Source organism: Perca fluviatilis, chromosome 21, assembly GCF_010015445.1.
Source record: "Perca fluviatilis chromosome 21, GENO_Pfluv_1.0, whole genome shotgun sequence".
Classification (NCBI taxonomy): Eukaryota; Metazoa; Chordata; class Actinopteri; order Perciformes; family Percidae; genus Perca; species Perca fluviatilis.
Window position 1 is genome coordinate 161,985 of NC_053132.1, and position 19,046 is coordinate 181,030.

The 19,046-nt window shown below is 40.6% G+C and overlaps 1 protein-coding gene across 3 annotated transcripts in view; it reads left to right on the forward strand.

The window, feature by feature from the left end:
* Positions 1 to 1,153: 1,153 nt before the first annotated feature.
* The window catches only part of LOC120551803 (transmembrane cell adhesion receptor mua-3-like), an 18,879-nt gene continuing 986 nt past the window's right edge, over positions 1,154 to 19,046 (forward strand). The window contains exons 1-9 of one of the 3 annotated variants that reach the window (XM_039789390.1): positions 1,154 to 1,520; positions 4,455 to 4,487; positions 8,011 to 8,163; positions 11,632 to 11,751; positions 12,155 to 12,319; positions 12,914 to 13,051; positions 14,036 to 14,344; positions 14,436 to 14,720; positions 16,287 to 16,369. In XM_039789390.1, the coding sequence (XP_039645324.1) occupies positions 1,478 to 1,520; positions 4,455 to 4,487; positions 8,011 to 8,163; positions 11,632 to 11,751; positions 12,155 to 12,319; positions 12,914 to 13,051; positions 14,036 to 14,344; positions 14,436 to 14,720; positions 16,287 to 16,369 (1,329 nt within the window). In that variant the 5' untranslated portion in view covers positions 1,154 to 1,477. Of the gene's footprint in view, positions 1,521 to 4,454; positions 4,488 to 7,807; positions 8,164 to 11,631; positions 11,752 to 12,154; positions 12,320 to 12,913; positions 13,052 to 14,035; positions 14,345 to 14,435; positions 14,721 to 16,286; positions 16,370 to 19,046 lie in introns of those variants that run through there. The other 2 variants (XM_039789389.1, XM_039789391.1) reach the window with 2 other exon arrangements.

Here is a 19,046-nt window from a genome sequence, read left to right on the forward strand (position 1 = left end):
AACAGGTGGCTTACTAGGGCTGGGTTTTTGAATAAATACCACAGAGCTTTCTGCAATAATCCAAACATCTGTTGGCTTTAAGTGGGTCCATCTGAAGCCCGGTTCAGACCAAAGATTCACGATGACGAGACAAATTGTTTGAGAACATTGCAGGAAAAAGTCTCAGCTGATAGGCTTTGTTATTAACCGCATTCTGCTTTTATTTTAGCTAATATGTGACACATTATTTACCTGACAACTGTTTAAATGTTTCTGTACTCGGGAGGTGAAGTCACCACACACTGTGTAACGCTTTAAAAAGACAAAAGACTCTTATCTGTGTGTGTGTGTGTGTGTGTGTGTATGTGTGTGCATGCATGTGTGTGTGTGTGAGACCGAAATATGAAGTTTATAAATGTTTCACCTTTTTAAGGTTTCTGTCTTTTGTTTTGTTTTGGTGTCAGAATTAGCTGAAGATTTGGGAGGGTTTGATTCATTCTGCAGTTAGAAACAAGTCGGTTAAGATAATATGACAAAAGTAATTTGTAACATAAGAAAGTAATTTGGGTAAAAATAAAAGTAAAGTAAAAATAAAATTGTTTTTAAAGAAGCGGAAATGGAAATTTTTTGTTTAATAGAATTGTACTCAAATGAAGTCAAATTTTTTTCTGGAATCAGGAATCATCTGAGTAATAATGGTAGCGTTCGATTATGGGATTTCCAGAATAAAGTTGAAATCATTTCATTTACATTTTATTTACTTCTAGTCTTGTTTTTATTATAGTGAAAACTTTTGTTCAGTTTTTGATGATATATTGGCTTAACCTTCTGTGCATCAAGAGGCCACCCAGGGTACTTTTAACCACTTCCTCAATTGACTGCACACTGCTCTTTTGCAACGAGCACATACACACATTTTATTAATAAAATATACCTACACTAGCTAGCTCAGTTAAAGCTTTAAAAACTCATCTAGTTTCATGTTTTACAATGTGTGACCCTGCAAGATCTCCAGTCTTTACACATTATGTCTTTAACGTTGAGATGATTGTCTTCAGATGGGAGATGATGTCAGAATTGAGTGTTTTTCAAAGTTTTTGACACTTTGACATTTGATGTCTTTGTCAGCATTTACTGCTTTTTTAACATTTTTGTCTATTTGCTTCTTTCCAACCTTTTTGTTGACACACATACACACACACTATATACTCTATACTATACTCAAAAAGAAAAAAACTAATTCATTTGCTCATTTCAAATATTTTATTCAGAGGACAATATCTCTGATAATATATATCTGATAAGGTAAATTCAGTGAACTGACCATTTAATCTTTAGTTCATCCAGTCCGAGAAGCTGCTCATCAGTTGGCTGAAGATGAGACAAAAAAAGGAACAGGAACAGAAGATTTTAAGAGCAGAGAAACAGACAATAAGTTGCACATAGGAGAAGAGACAGACGGTCGACATACGAGAAGAGACAGACGGTCTACTTGGACATGGATCCTCTGCTGATGGTGTTGCTGTTGCTATGGAGATCAGGTAGGACTCGGCTTTAATTATCAATCTGTGAAAGATGCAAAACATCAGTGTTTAAATACTGAATTAAAGTCACAGTGCAGCATTCAAAACCTCAGAATCAGAATACCAATTTAAAAGTCAGTCACTGACAGATCAAGCTAAAAACAGGAACACTACTGTCATCTCGTACATAAGAAGTGGAATATAAAACTAAGATCAATATACAGAGGTAAATAAAGTGCAGTTACTCGTAAGATAAAGTCTCCATCATCATGTTCTAATACTTTAAACTCAAAGAAACTTTTTAAAAACCTTTTGAAAAATGTCAACAATGTCTAGTCTTTAGGTTTGTTTAACTGAACGTCAGAAAGGTTCACATTATAGAAAATGGATGGCGCTAAATAAAGTCAGACACACACACACACACACACACACACACACACACACACACACACACACACACACACACACACACACACACACACACACAGACACACACACAGACACACACACACACACACAGACACCCTGTGGTTTAATGATTTCATCACACAGGATTTCTGGGTTTTGAAGTTGGCTGCTGTGTTGAAATAACTGGTCTGTAGGTGAACTCTGTTTGGACTTATTAAAGAACAGACAATAAACTGATATATATGTATTTTATTTAAATGTATATATAATGTAATAATGTATAATGTTATAAAATGTAAAGATACACAAATAGTTTATTACTAAGAGTGCTACTTCTCTTCCTTATTCTTATTCTTTATTTTATAAAGGTCAACACACATTAATTAACATTTCTGTAAATGTGCCAGTGTTAGCCAGCCGGTTAATTTCCAACTGTAGTCCTTTGTCCAGATGATTTTAGACCAGAGCAGAAGGAAGCAGCGAGACATTAGTACAGGTTAAACTATACAGACAAAAGTCAACAAGACACCATACAGACAGCTAGAGCAACAAATAAGCTTTCTCAATAAGCCATGCAGAGCTACAGGAAGCAGCAAGACATTAGCACAGTTACACATCAACAGTATCTCCATTCAGTATAAGAAGCTATGCAAGCATCAGAACACAGCCAGGCAACACAGACCTGAACCATCTTCTTGCACCGTTCAACCATGCAAAGCAATAACAAGCAGTAATAAAAAGATGAAATAGGTTACATCACTCATGAGGGAGGTGTTACACAGTGTTGTAAAATGGTGCTGCAGCTCCTTTAAGAGAGCTCAGTGTGTGTGTGTGTGTGTGTGTGTTTAACCCCCCACGTTATTCATTTTATAACGTCGGCCCTGGAGTTAACGAGTCTCCCCTGGTTTTCTGATCAAGGTCGGAAGCGAAGCAGTCAGGAAAGGTTAACAACAGGTTAATAAGATGGTAAAATAGTTCAAATACAAGTTACTTTTTCATACATACCCAAGGAATGCAGAGCGGCCTATATTTGACACCGGGTAAGACATCAAACATGTTAGCAGCAGGTCTGCAGTGATAACAACAATAATATAAAAGTACCAGGAGATTAAAAATGTTCACAAGTCTGACTTTCCCAGAGCCAGGCCAAGTTATGGTAGGTGGTGCAGTTTCTTGTTCCACCTATCAGAGGCTCTAACAGAGAAGCATGATAGACCATGACTGGACCTGTAAGGGGTTACAGTCCCCTCTCAGAACAGACCAAGTGGATCTATTGTTAGAATTATTTAGCTTAATAAAAGTTTTGAGTGGTGGAGGAGCTTTGTCATTCAGGATCTTAAACATTAGGCAGGTGTCATTGTATTTGATTAGATTTTCCCAACTAAGGATGGCATATTTGTTAAAGTGCCCATTTTATGAAAAAAACACTTTTTCTGGGATTTGGGGTGTTCTTTTGTGTATCTGGTGCTTCCACACACATACACACTTTGAAAAAAATCCATCCATGCTGTTTTGAGTGAGATACGGTTTCTGAATGTGTCCTGCCTTCAGTCTCCTGGTGAGCTGTTCAAAATCGGCTCGGACTGTGACATCACAGTCCGAAATGAGCTGGCTAACCACACCCGTTAGCTCGTAGCGTTAGCGTTAGCATTAGCATGCAAACGCTAATGCTAACACTAGCATGCTACGTCGTTCTCAATAGCAAAGCACTGCTACAACACACACAAGTTCACCATAATCTACAAAAGAACTACTTCCATGTGCGCCCTCATTTAGAAGTCTCCCAGCTGATCCTGCCTTGGAACTGACTGAAGTTGAAGAAACAGCCTTTATTTTACTGTCTCTAGAGTTAGCTAGCTGACATGCTCTACATCTGAACTACTGAGCATGTGCGAGTGCAATCAAAGATAGTACAGAAGAAGAAGATGAAAAGAGGTCTCACTCTGTAGCTAAAACAGAAACCAGGTGAAAAGAGGATCTGCAGCAGTGAGAGAGAGCTGTGCAGTACAACAAAAATATGGTGTTTTTTGAAAATTAAACCATGTAAACCTATTCTGGTACAACCTTAAAATACAGTTATGAACCTGAAAATGAGCATAATATGGGCGCTTTAAGAATTTATCAATGGTGATAAGTATTGTGTTTTCTGTCTAGCACTTTGAGGGCCTGTTTATACAGAGAGAGAGAACAGGCTTAAGGGTTGTATCTTTTGCTTGTGTCAGCAATGATCAGTGAATCCAAATATAATTTTGCTGCTGAACTTGTTAAGCAGCTTCCTATATGTTCTTAAAGATTATATTCTGCTATGTGTTTAATGTTCAAAGTTCAGAGTTATAAAAATATAAGTTATAATGAACCAAAGTTTTCTTTTCAGTTCTTGGTTTGAGCTTTGCATTTTATTTCGATCAGTCTTCTTTAATAAATGTGCTTGTGATATCTCACGTGTGGCTTTAAATTACAACTGAACATGTAGCCCACTTCGTAGCTCTGCTCCAATCAAAATGCTGCTTTATATTCATGTTTCTTCTCTGATTTTCTCCCCAGGACTCTTGGCTGAAGGAAGAGACCACTCAACCGGTAAACAAAGAACATGAATATAAATGAAGTGGATGGATGGGTCTTTGACACCAGAGACTATATGACAGACCGCCTTTAAGTCACCCCCACCAGACGGGAAAACAACTCTCTGCTCTCCATTGCCGACCCAAAAAACTGATCTTTTATGAAAACAAAAGTAGATAACAACAGGGTTTTAGCCTAACTGTGTCTGTATGTTAAGATAACAAACATAACATCTGACATAACGTTAGCTTAGTGTCTCTCTCCATTCTCTCTGCTGATTTCTCACGACTGTTTCCACTTCTGTCTTCATAAAAGCTCCGTTTTTCAGCTCGGCAGCTTATAAAAACTTAAGTTCTGGGTTCTTTACATTGTTGGAGGTTTATATCAGCACAAAGCAGCTTTTAGACATGTTTCTAAAAGACATGTTTGCTAGCAGACGGACTAAAGAGGAGGAAACCTTCACACAATACAAGTTAACGGAGAGTGGAGAGTTGTCTTCCCCTCCGGTGGGTGTGGCTTTCAGTGTATGACACAATGCGCTCTGTCTCTATTGTTCACGCCCTGTTTCTTACGAATAGTTAAAGGTGCACTATGAGTTCCTACATGGTTTTCAGCGCAATTACATTTTTGTCTCAAATGGTAGTCATCTCTCCTTGATCCGCTAGCTGCCTGGCCCCTGAACACACCGTGAAAAAGCCCGGTCTCTGGAGACAACACAGGGCTTGTAAACATCAAACAAACACTAGGGGCACAGGCTGTGCACCAAAATACAACACACCACGTTCCAGCTAATCACCAACAAGATGGTTGGGGGAGGAGGTGGGGGTTAGTGCGTATGCACCTGAAGGATAATGACAGTTACAGAAACATGGGGGGAGGGGCGAGATTTTTCTGTTTTGTTTTGAATTTACTTGGAACATCAACAGACGTGACGTCATGCAGGAACTCATAGTGCACCTTTAATGTTTCTTTTAACCAAAGCAGAGTAGTTATTTTGACCCGAACCACCATCTTTGACTGTGCTTAACCAAGTAGTTCTGACCTGAACGACGGTGAAGGACATTTGTGTTGTCATCTCTCGGGGATAAAACATCTGGTTTTACGCCAGATGCCATCACTGCCAAGTAGGAGGTGTGTCACTGCTTTATCCACCTTATTCTTGGCCCCAAAATACCTTCTGGTTAATTATAGGCACAGCTTCTGGTTAATCCATCACTGAAGTGGAGTCTGCAAGAAAAAAAGGAAAGCTTCAGGTGTCTTCTGTTAGAGATTTTATGGGAATTCTTTGTCAAAAGAAAAAGGGTTATATTTTGATAAAATATGCTCCGCCTTTGCTGAGCATTAGATGAGAGGATCGATATCCCCGGGATAGAATAAGATGGATAGAAATATCATTGATGATGTTAATATTAGAAGTAGACTTAGCTAAGTCTGACTGATCCATAACAGAGATTTAAAGCATCTTTAGGGCAAACTGAAACTATACTTTACACTATAATAAAACACATTACTTTTGGCATGTTTAATAGAATGTGATCACATATAACATGAGAAACAACCCCACGTCGCAGAACAATAACAATGTCGGTTCTTATTAATCATAAATAGGCTAACATTACTTTGAATGAGAAATGTTAAATGGTTCGTGGCATAAGCACAGTGGGCATAACGTGTAAATAAAGGCGCCCAAAAAAATATTTAAAAAACAATAGCAGGACGTTACCAAAGATGTATGAAGATTACTTACTGTTTTTCCCTTACAATTGCCTACCACTTCCAGCGTTCATTAGGAAACAGTACGTGCAGATGGTACACAAAACTGAAATAGTAGCTAAAAGTACTGAGTAAACTGTTGAAATGATTTGCTAAAAGTACTGACTAAACAGTTGTAATAGTAGTTAAAAGTACTGACTAAACAGTTGTAATAGTTAAAAGTACTGACTAAACAGGTGTAATGATTTGTTACAAGTAATGGATATAACGGCTGAAACTACAGTAGTACAATTGCTGACCAATCACGGAACACCTTACGTGACTTGATGAAGGGGTACATGAGTTCATCTAACAGGGTTGTGGTGGTACCTCAGGTTAGATAGGTTAGGAACCACTGCTTTTGCCACTGTACTGATCAACATACCCCTCAGGGATGGGCAAACGCCACAGTACTGCTATTGCCACTTTGCAATCTTGGCGCTACTGTAAACATTAGCATGTTAGCATTTGGATTATAATCATGTAAGCATGTGAATACTGTGCCTCACAGAGCTGCTAGCATGGCTGTTAGTCTTACAGCACCAAAGATTATCTATACCTACAGATAGCGCATTATAAGCAAACGGTATGAAACGATCATCGGTATCAAGTACCTTGGGGTCTTGTTTGCGAGTGAGGGGACAATGGACCGGGAGATTGGTCGGAGAATTGGCGCAGCAGGGGCGGGATTACAGTCAATTTATCGCACTGTTGTGACGAAAAGAGAGCTGAGCCAGAAGACAAAGCTCTCGATCTAACCGTCAGATTTCGTTCCTACCCTCACCTATGGTCATGAAGGCTGAGTCATGACCGAAAGAACGAGATCCAGGGTACAAGCGGCCGAAAAGGGTTTCCTCAGGAGGGTGGCTGGCGTCTCCCTTAAAGATAGGGTGAGAAGCTCAGTCATCCGTGAGGAGCTCGGAGTAGAGCCGCTGCAACTTTGCGTCGAAAGGAACAAGTTGAGTTTTTTTGGACATCTGGTAAGGATGCCCCCCGGGCGCCTCCCTAGGGAGGTATTCCAGGCACGTCAAGCTGGGAGGAGGCCTCGGGGAAGACCCAGGACTAGTTGGAGGGACATCCAGCTGGGAGAAGGTCTCGGGGGAGACCCAGGACTAGGTGGAGGGACGTCCAGCTGGGAGGAGGCCTCGGGGAAGACCCAGGACTAGGTGGAGGGACATCCAGCTGGGAAGAGGCCTCGGGAAAGACCCCCAGGACTAGGTGGAGGCACGTCCAGCTGGGAGGAGGCCTCGGGGAAGAAACAGGACTAAATGGAGGGACGTCCAGCTGGGAGGAGGCATCGGAGAAGACCCAGGACTAGGTGGAGGGACATCCAGCTGGGAGGAGGTCTCGGGGAAGACCCAGGAATAGGTGGAGGGACGTCCAGCTTGGAGGAAGTCTCGGGGAAGACCCAGGACTAGGTGGAGGGACATCCAGCTGGGAGGAGGTCTCGGCAAAGACCCAGGACCACGTGGAAGGATTATATCTCCAACCTGGCCTCGGGATCCCCCAGTCGGAGCTGGTTAATGTGGCTCGGGAAATGGAAGTTTGGGGTCCCCTGCTGGAGCTGCTGCCCCTGTGACCCGACCCCTGATAAGCGGACGAAGATGGATGGATGATATGAAACGGTCCACACTTTCTGTCTCCTAAATTGCCATGGCCTTCTTTGAAAATGTAGTGAACATCGCATGGATGGATGAAAAGTTATATTTGTATTATTTGTTATTTTCTTTTGTTTTTTCAGGAAACCTTTGCATAATGTATCCCACAATCCTCTGTTTTCTTCCAGGTTCTCAGGAGTGTGAAACCACAGCCAAGGCTGACATCGTGCTGTTGGTGGACGGCTCCGGGAGCATCGGCCGTTCAGACTTTGAAATCATCAGGAGCTTTCTCGCTGGAATGGTCAGCAATTTCAACATTGGCCCAGACAGAGTCCAGATTGGTAATATTTTAATAACTACTATTCATACTACCACTCTAAGGACTATGTATTAATATTATTAATATAAGAGCAAATATCTCATATACAGCTCGTTGGACTTTTATTGCAGGTTATTCCTGGGTCTACATTGGCACATAAAGGCACTCTTATTCTTCTATATCTTTCAACATTATAGCAAATGTCCAGGGTTGAGCGGTCAGGGTTATGGCTTATCTCATATGATAATTAAGTTGTTTGGTCCATCTGTATATTTGTACAGTTTGTGTGAGACGTGTGTGTGTGTGTGTGTGTGTAAGTGTTGGTGGCAATGATGAGGACAATAAAAAGTATTGTATTTTATATTACTTTGTTAGAGACCCTACAGTGCACATTTTTCTTTAATTACAGCAATTTTCTCACTGAAATTTCCCATCATTGTAACTTCCTAAAGAATGCTTTTTAATTATTAGGGCAGCACGGTGGCTCAGTGGTTAGTACTTCTACCTCACAGCAAGGAGGTTCTGGGTTCGAACCCAGGTTATCCCAGGCCTTTCTGTGTGGAGTTTGCATGTTCTCCCCGTGCTTGCGTGGGTTTCCTCCGGGTGCTCCGGTTTCTTCCCACCATAAAGAGACATGCATGCTACTAGGTCTACAGTTGAAAATTAGCCGAGTAGCTAACACTGGCGCGTTTACAGAAATGTTGATTAATGTGCATTTTCCTAATATAAATAAATTTATTCCATCATTGCATTTTTGAGGAGGTTAGAATGCACAAAAAGTCACAAAAATTTGCACACGTCAGAACCGATGAAAATGCAAAGTTCTGTAGTGATTAGACTTGCGCATTGCCAGGGGGCTCCATAGCGCCCCCTAACGTGCAAAAAATAAATCTGGAAAAAAAGTAATAAGTTTTGAGGGAACATAGGTATCATCTTCAAGTCCATGGAGCTATTTTTAGAAATCTTAATTTTACGAACACTTGTTTGAGGACTTTAGGATGCACGAAAACTCTCAACATTTTGCAGCCATGTGCAGAATATTAAACTCTTTCATCTGAATTCACATTTAGGCTTGGGAGTGGTATGGTTGCTCTATAGCGCCTCCTAATTTGTTTTATTCCTTGGGCACATTTTTGATGGCCTCAATATATACGAAAACTAATTGAAAAAAATTGGCGCCCATATAAACTCCTGGGAGCTTTGTGAAACTGTACGGCGATTTGGCCCATACCTGTAAGCGGGCTCCATAGCGCCCCTTAAGGCGTGGAAGGCCTTAACTTGGACATAGTTGCTCCGATCTTCACCAGATTTAATACACATATTGCTCTAATCATTGCGGACATATTTCCCATTTACCTTCATTAGCTCCGCCCAACCGTAAGGCGGCCATTATTAATTTATGCATTTTTCATGTGTTTTACATTCTTTCGAACTACTCCTAGGCCGTGATTTCAATCTTCTTGAATCTTTGCAGGTAGTTTCTGTTGACACTCATGACGGAAAGATATCCAAATAATTTTAATAGTTGAAAAAATGCGCAAGTTACAGCAACTTCCTGTCTAAACAGGAAGTTGTGTTATATTAGCAACAATTATTCTGATTGCCCCAAAATTTGAACACGTTGTTCATCATGGCCGGTTTAGCATCTGTGCCAAACTTGGCCATTCGATTTTTTTCAATAATTGGCAAAATATCGATATATGGGAAATCTACTTTGTCTAACTGCTCCTGGGGCGTGAGTCCAATCTGCATGAAAACTTGCACATGGACTCGGAGGACACCTCATGACAAAAAGTTTTCAAAAGATTTTTGATAGCTAAAACAATGCGCAAGTTATGGAGGACCAACTTCCTGTAGATGGCTGTTGAAACAGGAACGGTTGTATCTTGCCAACGGCTATTCCGATGAGAGAGAGAGTTAGATTTTTAAGTGGGATGTGGCACGGGCCAGTGGTATGTACATATGGTACTTCCGTATGCCAATTGCGATTGCATGTGAATGGACACTGTAGCGAGTAGTATCAAATGGCAAAAATCCGTTTAGGGACAATGGTAGGGGTGGAGCATAGGTAAAACACAGGACTTTCACCCAGGAGAGCAGGGATCAAATCCTGTGTTTTACTTTGTGTCCCACGATTATTTCCTTTGTTGTTTCCCTAACCCCGTTCTTCTTTTCCTAATCCCAACCGTTTCTTTTTTTCTGGAACGCAACTGTCACGATTTGTCTAGTGCAGGAACCCAAAAGCAGACCAGGACAAGGTAAGTAGGAACAACAAGGTGAGTATTTAAGTTGTGAAGTTGTCGACCAGGCAGGTGTGAGTGTCAATCCAGGTGGTGACTGCAGACAGAGAAACAGGAGGCAGATTAGTGACAGGCAAAAGACAAGACAGCAAAAAGACTTTCAAAACTAGAGGCTTGATACGAGAGCTAAACGTACTAGTTATGCTAACGGTCCGGCAGAGAATGGATGTCTGGTCACGGCTTATGTGGTGCAGAGGTGATAATCAGGACCGGGTGTGCAGATTGCAGCAGGTGTACGTAGTTGGAGAATCAGCAAGGATGTGTTCAGGAAATTCAGGAAAAACGGACTTCAGGTTAGAGCAAAATCAAAACACTGGCAAAATAGGCTCAAGATGCTGGATTCATGACAGCAACTTGACGTTGCCTCGCGATAACACGACAAACACAACAACAAAAACTCCTACAGTGCCCCCTACAAAGTAAAACAAATTGAGCCCCTGCAGTACGTTTAACGTAGACTAACAAAACGTGGTAGACATATGTAGCATGTCAAGATGTGCAAAAAACGTCATTGGAGCCATACCCTAAACCCAACAGGAAGTCCGCCATTTTGAATTGAAAGTTCAAAATTAGTGCGATTTTGGCCATTTCCACATTGTACTTTAACACACTCCTCCTAGAGATTTCATCCGATCGATTTCAAATTTGGTCTGTACCATGTTAAGACATTAAAGATGAAAAGTTATTAAAAGAAAAACTTTTTGTTATAGGGCATGGCCGTGGTGGGGTGGCCATTTTGTGCATTTCGCCATTGAAACAGGAAGTGGGTGTAACTTGAGTGTACATTGTCCAATTGGCTCGAAACTTTTCATGATTCATAAGAGTCCAACCCTGAGGATATCTAGTGACAGATATTTTCTCAAAGTCATAGCGCCCCCTAGTGACAACAGGAAGTAGGCCCAAAACTATACGTGCTATACTTTAACAAACTACTAAAGAGATTTCATACGATAAACTTCAAATTTGGTATGTGTCATCTAAAGACCTCAGCGATCAAAAGCATATACTAAGATACTGAGCCACACCTTATACTTTAACCACGCCCATGTACTCAGGCCACGTCCCATTTCATAAGATAATCATATAAGGTAGACCCTTGTGTGAGATATCATTGAACTCAGCAGAGGTTTTTTTAATTGGTGATGGTTTGCCCTCGTCATTTTACACATTGTAAATGTTCTTTCCTGCAGGTCTGATTCAGTACAGTAATAACCCAAGGACCGAGTGGCACCTGAACACCCACCAGACAAAATATTCCCTGCTGAAGGCCATTGCCAATCTGGTACAGCTAACAGGAAGCACCAACACAGGTGATTTAACAGTCTGTTGTCCAATTCACACACGGTTCACAATGTGAGGGACTTTGAGATAAAAGGCACGTTATGGATCTAGTCTTTAGGGTCTCTAGACCCTTTAGGTCCATAATGGGGAGGAAATTGAAGCTGTTAGTGATCAGTATTTTGTACAAGATAATTACATTAAATATTTAAAATATAGTATGTGTAGTGGTAACCCAATGTTAGGCTTTTTGTACCTTTGACTTTTCTTATCAACAAAAGTTTTTATTAATTATTATTAACATATTATTACACAGTCCCCTTAACAGTCTATGAGAAAGTGAATTCAGTTTTTACTTCTGGAACGAAGTATACCAGGAATAACTCCCCAACTTCTCTCTGTGCCTTTTGTCATGTCTTTATCACTGTTATACAGGACGTGCTCTGAACTCCACCCTTCAAAACAACTTTAAACCCAATGTGGGAATGCGAGCAGACTCCAAAAAGATTGCTGTCTTGATTACTGATGGAGAGGCCAATGACAACACACTCCTCCCCTCACAGAAACTGAAGGACGCCGGCATTGAGATCTACGCTATTGGTGATTTCATTTCAGTTTAAACAGCGAGAAAGTCAGAGGATAAGCTCTGAAATTCTCTGAAACTACAAAACTTTACCACAAATAAAATAATTGACATCAATATGAATTGAAAATGGTATTTCAAGTTTGTCACAATGAAAACATTTGGAGCTTGTCCCTTAAGATATATAAATGACTACATTTGTCGATTATATCAGTTAATGTTATTAAAGGAAGTCAGCATGTTTCGAGTCTTTGCAAGTTGCTTTCAATAGTGAACTAAACTGAACTAAAACCAACTGCTGCCCAAAAGGCAAAAAGTCGAGCCAAAGACGTGGGGTATGCTTCAGCACAGGGGTCTCAACTGGTCTCACCCTGTGACCCACATTTTCCGATGGTCATTAAGTCGCACCCCACTTTTATAGAATTTAAACCAAGCAAATGAATGTCAATCAAATGATGGTTACCATGGCTCTGACAATGGAAAACAACCAGTATAGTCTGTGATAGGTTTATTTTAGAAATAAGGAAACCATTATTACATGTCAAGTAAATTATTTTGTTTGTTTTGGGTCTGAGGTTTTGGCACAGTATTAACACACATTTTTATCTCAGGTGTGACACGTGTTAACAAGAAGGAGCTAAGTTACATTGCCTCCGATCCTAAAGAAATTCACTTGTACTATGTCAGTGACTTCTCATCCCTCCTGGACATTGCCGACGACCTCACCATCAACATCTGTAATAGCTTAGGTAGGAAAACAGTCCACCATAATTAAACAATACATGTTCACACCATATTGATCCACCTGTATCAGAATCAATCGCAAGATATCAAGGTAGGTTTTAAAAGCAGCACATTCTGGGATATGAGGTGGTTAAACCTTATTTGCTCTTACCAGTGTATCTCCGTGTGTACTTCGTCCACAGCAATCCCATCAATCGGTCCCAAAACGTCCCGGTTAGAGAGGAAATTACCTAAACATATTCAATAAAAATAATAATTTCCCATTCAGATTTTCTTCAAAACTTGTCAATTTTAGTAGTTTTCTAGCTTCAAGGTTGTTGTTAATTCCCAAAGCGAAGGGATTTTGAGAACGGCAACACATAGAGAGCAGAAGGTGAGGGACGGCTAACAGACAATTATCCTGAAATGTACTTCGATTGATCCAGACTAAAAGCTCTAAAACAACTGACCATGTTTTGGATTCTTATAGTTAGATACGTTGTCTTTCAAGGAGTTCTACGTTCCTTCATAGGGATATGCTGGTGAAACTTCTGCCACCAACTTTTCTCCTGAAGGCCTCCTCCATCAGATCTTCCCAGGGGAAGAAAGGCAAGAGATGAACGGAGACTTGATGGGGTTTGGCTAATTGATAACCACAGCAGAACTGGTATCAGCAGACCAGCTTATTTAAAGTTTGAGAGAGAAAGAATGGAACATGAACTATGGATAAATGTAAAATGCTTAAAAGCAGCAGGAGTGTATCGAGATATAGTTATCAAACACATAATTTAGTTTCTCTATACTGCACAAGTTACCAGAAGATCTAAGGTTTGCCTAAGCTATACGTCCTTTTGAGGTCACAGATGTTTTTATTCTTTATCATGCCTTGCTGTGATTCTTCTTGCTACCACAAGATGGTGCAAAAGTCAGAAATGTTCAAAACATATAGCTATTTTAATAATTTTTTACACATTGTGTCAATGTATGAATGTGCTCTTTCCCTCCCTTAGAGTTTGTCAGGCTGGTGAATGGGACCAGTCTGTGCTCAGGCAGACTGGAGGTGAAGACTAACCAGTCTACCCAGCACTGGTCCTCAGTGTGTGAAGATGACTTTGACCAGATGGATGCAGAGGTGGTCTGTAGGGAGCTTGGCTGTGGGGCTCCTTCAGTCCTCCAGGGGGCGCTCTATAGAGAAGTGGAGGCTCCAATGTGGACCAAAGAGTTCCAGTGTGGAGGCAACGAGTCTGCTCTCCTGAACTGTAGAAGCTCAGATAGAAACACCTGCTCATCTAGAAAAGCTGTTGGACTCACCTGCTCAGGTAGAAGAGGAGCTGCAGCTTTGATTTGGTTCATTTCTGTTGAATGAAACTCAATTTATCCTTTTGCTGATGACTCTTTTGTTTCTCTTAGATCCTGTCAGGTTGGTGGGAGGATGGAGTCGCTGTACTGGAACACTGGAGGTGAAACAGGGAGACTGGAGACCAGTGGATGGCTCTGACCAGACCTGGGAATCAGCATCTGTTTACTGTAGAAAGCTGAGCTGTAGCTCTCCTCTTTCAGTAGGAAGGAGAGATGACTCCTCCAACAGATCTGCATGGAAGATCAACTCCGACTGTGTTCAGTCCGGATCTGGTCTGAGGGAGTGTGTAACCCAGTTGTCTTGGTCTTCCCCCGTCCTGGAGCTCACCTGTTTACGTAAGTCTATCAGTGACATCATCTTTTTTTAAATTTTGTGGGCATTTTAGCCTTTAATAGACAGGGCAGCTGAAGACAGGAAAGGGGGGAGAGAGAGGGGGAAGACATGCAGCAAATGGCCGCAGGTCAGACTCTCTGACCCTGAGCCGCTGCGTCTGCATATGGGCAGGGGCGTAGCACAAAATTCTGGGCCCTGTAGAAAGGCATTTTCTATGGCCCCCTCCCCGCATCCACAGCTATTCATTCTAGCATCTTTTTGCGCCCTCCTCACCTGAGGACCCTGGGTTCTCAGTCCCCTTTTTCCCCCCAGTCCGACGCCCCTGCATATGGGCGCCCGCTCTATCAGGTGAGCTACCCAGGCGCCCAGTGACATCATCATTGACAGTGATATTCTTTCCTATGGTCTGAACTGTAACGTTATCTAGGACTGAAGGGTGGGGAAGTAGGGTTGTTCCTGGATGCTTAAACTATGAGGATCTCCATTTTTAACCCTTGTGTTGTCTTCCTGTCGACCTTTAACTTGTTGTTGTTGTTTAATTAGTATCGATGGTGCGTTGCTGTGTAGAGAGGAATCTGCCGACACTGTTTCTTGATTATAAAGGTTTATTTACATCAAAGAAATCAGCATCATGTACAAGCCCTGCAGAGCTTGGAGAGCGACAGCTACCCTAATTCTCAAAAGTCACTCTAATGTTCTTTGTTTGAACATGGTATATATCTATAATATGTGTAACATAGCTGGGGGAGGAAACAATACTTTGACCAATGACTATCATCCTTTTGGAACCAAGCCAACAAGGGCATCCCTAATTCTTTCCAGATGTTTCCAGAGAAGTGTCCAGCGAATGTAGGCTAAAGTTCATCTGGGTTTCTTTGTTACCCAAAGCTTAAATACAAATCATATAGAATATGCAGATACAATAAGATGGCCATATACCTCATTGTCCTTCCAGGTCAAAACAAAAAGTAACTTTTTTGCTATTCTTGACGATTATGTCACTTTTTTCAACGCTTTTTTATTCATGGTCAATAACCCTAATTTAAATGACATTATACCAAATTTTTGAGTTAAAACAAAGCAGAAATTATGATGACTAATAGTTAGGATCAGAGGATGTGAAGTGAATCACAGACTGGTTTATGTCAAGTTTAGTCAGGATACTGTTTTAAAACCATTTTAAACCATTTTTCAAATGCTATGAAATTGAATAAAACACCCAAAATTCAATAGACATAATCATAAATTTTACCTGTGATGAATGTTGTATATGTTCCATACAACATCCGTGCATCCAAGTTATTTTTTGGGCAATTTAGTTGTAAGAAACCCATATTTCTGATATAAAAAACTTTGACAACAAGTCAAATTTGACCCGAGGATAACGCACGGGTTAAAGCAACCTGCTGCGGTTCAAATTGACGATGTTGATTGTTAAAACTCAACCAGACGGGCATTCAGGAGAGAATCGGTCAAAGTGATTTTCTGGGATTTAACATCACTAAAGTTTATGGTTAATGGGAGCTGTTGTACTGATGTGATCTAATGTTGTGAATGTGTTTTATCAGATCCAGCAGCTGTTATCATCAGACTGGTCGTCCTGCCGCTGACTCTGCTGTTGTCCACCATTGTCATCTATTTCATCATGAAGGTACCGTACACGTCTCGTTTGATTAGAGGACTGGTTGAAATGAAGTTTGTGTTTATTGAACTTAAAGGGGTGATAGAATGCAAAACCGATCATAGTTGTCATAGTTGATTTCTCGCATAAAAAAGTGAATTTAGTAACGAAACATTGCAGTGTCTGAAATATGAGACCTGCTGTCTCGTCTCCAATGTACGTGTATTTCAACCAATCAGCGCGCAGCTCATCTAAATATTCATGAGCATACCATATTTGGAAGAAAAGCTGTCGTTCATAGGATGTTTGCCCATAGTTTAAGGAAATGAAAGCTCAGATGGACTGATCTGGAATCTTGCTCCTTATGAGGTCATAAGGAGCAAGGTTACCTCCCCTTTCTCTGCTTTGCCCGCCCAGAGAATTTGGCCCACCCATGAGAGAGAGACATCATGGCTTTCAAACGAGCAAAGTGGCAGTTGGTCAAGGCCACACCCCCACCCTCCACCTTACCCCCCCTCTCTCCTCCTCAATAGCTAATAACAGACACAGAAATGGCACATCCTAAGGTAAGCTCATTGTGAGACTGGCTCTAGTGGCTGTAATTCTGCACCAAGGCTGACTTTCGGGAAGGAGACTTCAGATACAGTATTAGGGGACTGCTAAGGTCTATATAAAAGAGACTTCAGATACAGTATTAGGGGACCACTAAGGCCTATATAAAAGAGACTACAGATACAGTATTAGGGGACCACTAAGGTCTATATAAACGAGACTTCAGATACAGTATTAGGGAACCACTAAGGTCTATATAAAAGAGACTTCAGATACAGTATTAGGGGACCACTAAGGCCTATATAAAAGAGACTTCAGATACAGTATTAGGGGACCACTAAGGTCTATATAAACGAGACTTCAGATACAGTATTAGGGAACCACTAAGGTCTATATAAAAGATACTTCAGATACAGTATTAGGGGACCACTAAGGCCTATATAAAAGAGACTTCAGATACAGTATTAGGGGACCACTAAGGCCTATATAAAAGAGACTTCAGATACAGTATTAGGGGACCACTAAGGTCTATATAAAAGAGACTTCAGATACAGTATTAGGGAACCACTAAGGCCTATATAAAAGAGACTTCAGATACAGTATTAGGGGACCACTAAGGCCTATATAAAAGAGACTTCAGATACAGTATTAGGGGACCACTAAGGCCTATATAAAATAGACTTCAGATACAGTATTAGGGGACCACTAAGGTCTATATAAAAGAGACTTCAGATACAGTATTAGGGAACCACTAAGGCCTATATAAAAGAGACTTCAGATACAGTATTAGGGGACCACTAAGGCCTATATAAAAGAGACTTCAGATACAGTATTAGGGGACCACTAAGGCCTATATAAAAGCATCCAAAGAGCACCATGTCATGGGACCTTTACAGTTTTTTCCGATTGCTAAACGACAGTGGGCACAACTGGAGTCACATGTGCAAAACTCTAACTACAGTCTGCACTACCTACAGTCACCTGAGCTAAACAGTTCACATCACCTGCAAAACTCATTCAAAGCAACACAACTCTTAACACACGTCTCAAACAGTATGCACAGGCCTCACTGAGATAACACACACACACACACACACACACACACACACACACACACACACACACTGAGATAACACACACTGTCACTCAGAACACACTGAGGGTAAAAACACTAGCATCAAACACCAATACAGAAATTACAAACTTTTTCATCTTTACAGTTTGAACAATTTGAGTGACTTGACACTACTCAACAGTTTATTTAAGGAAAAAATATAGATTGTATAACATACAAATTTTTACATAAGGTAAACAAGAAGGAATGAAAATCAGCAGTTTTCTTCAATAAAGTATTTTGTCTCTAGTAATTTATGGAATTACTGGAGGAAAAAAAACTAAAGGTACGTAACAGTACCAGAGAATAGTGTGACTAATCCTGCCTCTCTCCAGCATCATGTGGCAAGTTCTCTTCATCACATTGGATGTCTGCATCATCTCTAAATAAAAATGAATGTGGTGTTTCCATTGCTTTCACTCCATTACTTTCTGAAAAACAGTAAGAACGCAGTTTTACTATTGTAAAGATATAGTGTTTTTCACTTTTTTTATAGCTGTGTACATAACCTCAGACATCTTACCTGGACATATTGGTATCTTTGCTCTTTTACCCGTTTCTCTCAAACATTACAGTGTAGAATTGTTTCATTCTTATTTGGTGTTTGTATATAAAAAAAGACTTTCTGAGCTTTCTCTATATAAATACCATATATGTTCACTAACTAGTCTAAAATAAGACACCTACTTAGGCTTTCAGCTAAAATTGCAATCAGCAGTGTTTGATAGGCACCAGACTGAAATCTATTCTGTTTTGAATGTGTGGTTAACAGTTTTGACAGCAGTGTGTTAGCATTTGAACAAAGTGCTGTAAATCTACAGTGTTGTGCACGTTGTGGTTAAAGTGATGGGATAAGTGTGTAGAGTTTTGAAAACTGTGTTCAAGCAATGACAAATGAACTAGAGTTTGGTCCACATGAACTGCTGCTGTGCAGACTGTAGTTAGAGTTTTGCACATGTGACTCCAGTTGTGCCCACTGTCGTTTAGCAATCGAAAAAAACTGTAAGAAAAGGAGTGATGCAGTAACTCATATGTGTGCTG